At 47.8% G+C, this 1,539-nt stretch overlaps 1 protein-coding gene across 1 annotated transcript; it reads left to right on the top strand.

The window, feature by feature from the left end:
• Window positions 1-12: 12 nt before the first annotated feature.
• LOC128277136 (serine protease Hayan-like) lies at window positions 13-1,242 on the top strand (the record flags this gene model as incomplete). The annotated part of the gene is made up of 3 exons (XM_053015585.1): window positions 13-355; window positions 421-983; window positions 1,051-1,242. Coding segments are annotated over 3 exons (1,098 nt in total), but the record flags the coding sequence as incomplete, so codon positions are not given.
• Between the last annotated feature and the right edge of the window lie 297 nt (window positions 1,243-1,539).

Here is a 1,539-nt window from a genome sequence, read left to right as displayed (position 1 = left end):
GGTAGTACCGGGTTTGGAGAAGGACGGAGTCCAACGTTGATGCGGGCGGAGGTAGACAAGATCGAGCTGTCTAGTTGCGCCGAGAGAATAGTAACCAGTCGGAGGCAAATGCCGGACGGATTCCGAGACGATCAGTTCTGTGCGGTCGGTGACGATATGGACACCTGCGAGGGTGACTCGGGTGGACCGATCGGTGTGAAGCGGTTAACTGTGGGAGGCTTTGTAGTTCCTCTGGTGGTGGGCGTCGTATCGTTTGGGACACCCTGTACCGCAGGATCGACAGGAGTCTACACCAAGATCAGTTCTTACATCGAATGGATCGAACAAGAGGTGAACCAAACTCTGTCCTATGGAGGTAAGACTTAGTACCAAACAGCATTAGAATCAGCTGCCCAAGGTCTTATATTCCGTTACTTTCAGAATGTTCGAAAGGTTTGACGTGCTTACGACCTAGAAATTTAACCACAGTTGATTTTGAAAGGCACACCCCGTTTCAGCGGTTTGGATTAATCTGGGACGACACTGCGCCGTCCTTGTACGAATGTGGAGCCACGCTGATCGACTACCAGTATCTGCTAACGTCCGCATCCTGTGTCACAACTAACCGCGGCGATCCATCGTATGTCTCTTATGATCGCAAAGAACGTATCGTCGTGGAGGATGTTTATGTGTCCCCGAAATATGTTCAAGGACGTCCAGAAAACAACGTCGCTCTCGTGAAGATCGCAAAGTTCACCAATCCAAAAGTACATCGTCCGTCCTGCCTATGGGACCGCCGTAAAGACGGCGAATGGAAGACGGGCCCTAGGTTTAGGGCGTACGGACCATACGCCCCACTCGAGTTGAACAATACATTTGGGACAGTTAACAAAACCATTTCTATTGACCCAAAAAAACAAACAACTTGTCAAGCTGATGGACTCCTTGGTAGTGATTTGATTCGCTGCAACCATGAAGTCAACATGGCACCGGGAGTTTGTTCGGTGAGCTTTTCCGAGTTACAAACCGTCTTGAGGACATCGTTTATGTGAACGTTTTGTGTTGTTCCAGATGGACTATGGAGCAGCAGTGACCAATGTTAGAAAAATCGAAGAGGATCCCAATTACATCTACGGCGTGGTATCATCGCTCAGTAAGGATTGTGGATCAAACTTAGTTATGACGGACGTTACGCCGCACATCGATTGGATTGAATCTATCATCATTCGGCGACGACACGAAATGCTCACGTTTTCGGACTAGACCGAGACGAAACGACGGATTTATTTGCGGACAGAACGAACAAATAAATAAACCCGTTCATCATTTCCGTATGACAAATCCTCTTGTTAACGGAATGCTCGTCCATTTGAGTCCAACGTTCGTGTTAGTTGTTAACAGTTCACTCAATTTCAGTCGGCGCGGCCTATCAACAAATGGCTCCGTTCATTTGCATAATTAATAGACATTTAATTACAATAATAACAAAATTCATGGTGAATTAAACCCCATTTTCGCACCCTCGTAACGCACCCTCGGGGGGTTGGCCGACTCCAGGGG

This window comes from Anopheles cruzii, unplaced genomic scaffold (assembly GCF_943734635.1).
Source record: "Anopheles cruzii unplaced genomic scaffold, idAnoCruzAS_RS32_06 scaffold04155_ctg1, whole genome shotgun sequence".
Lineage (NCBI taxonomy): Eukaryota > Metazoa > Arthropoda > Insecta > Diptera > Culicidae > Anopheles > Anopheles cruzii.
This window is presented reverse-complemented; position numbering and strand designations above follow the sequence as displayed.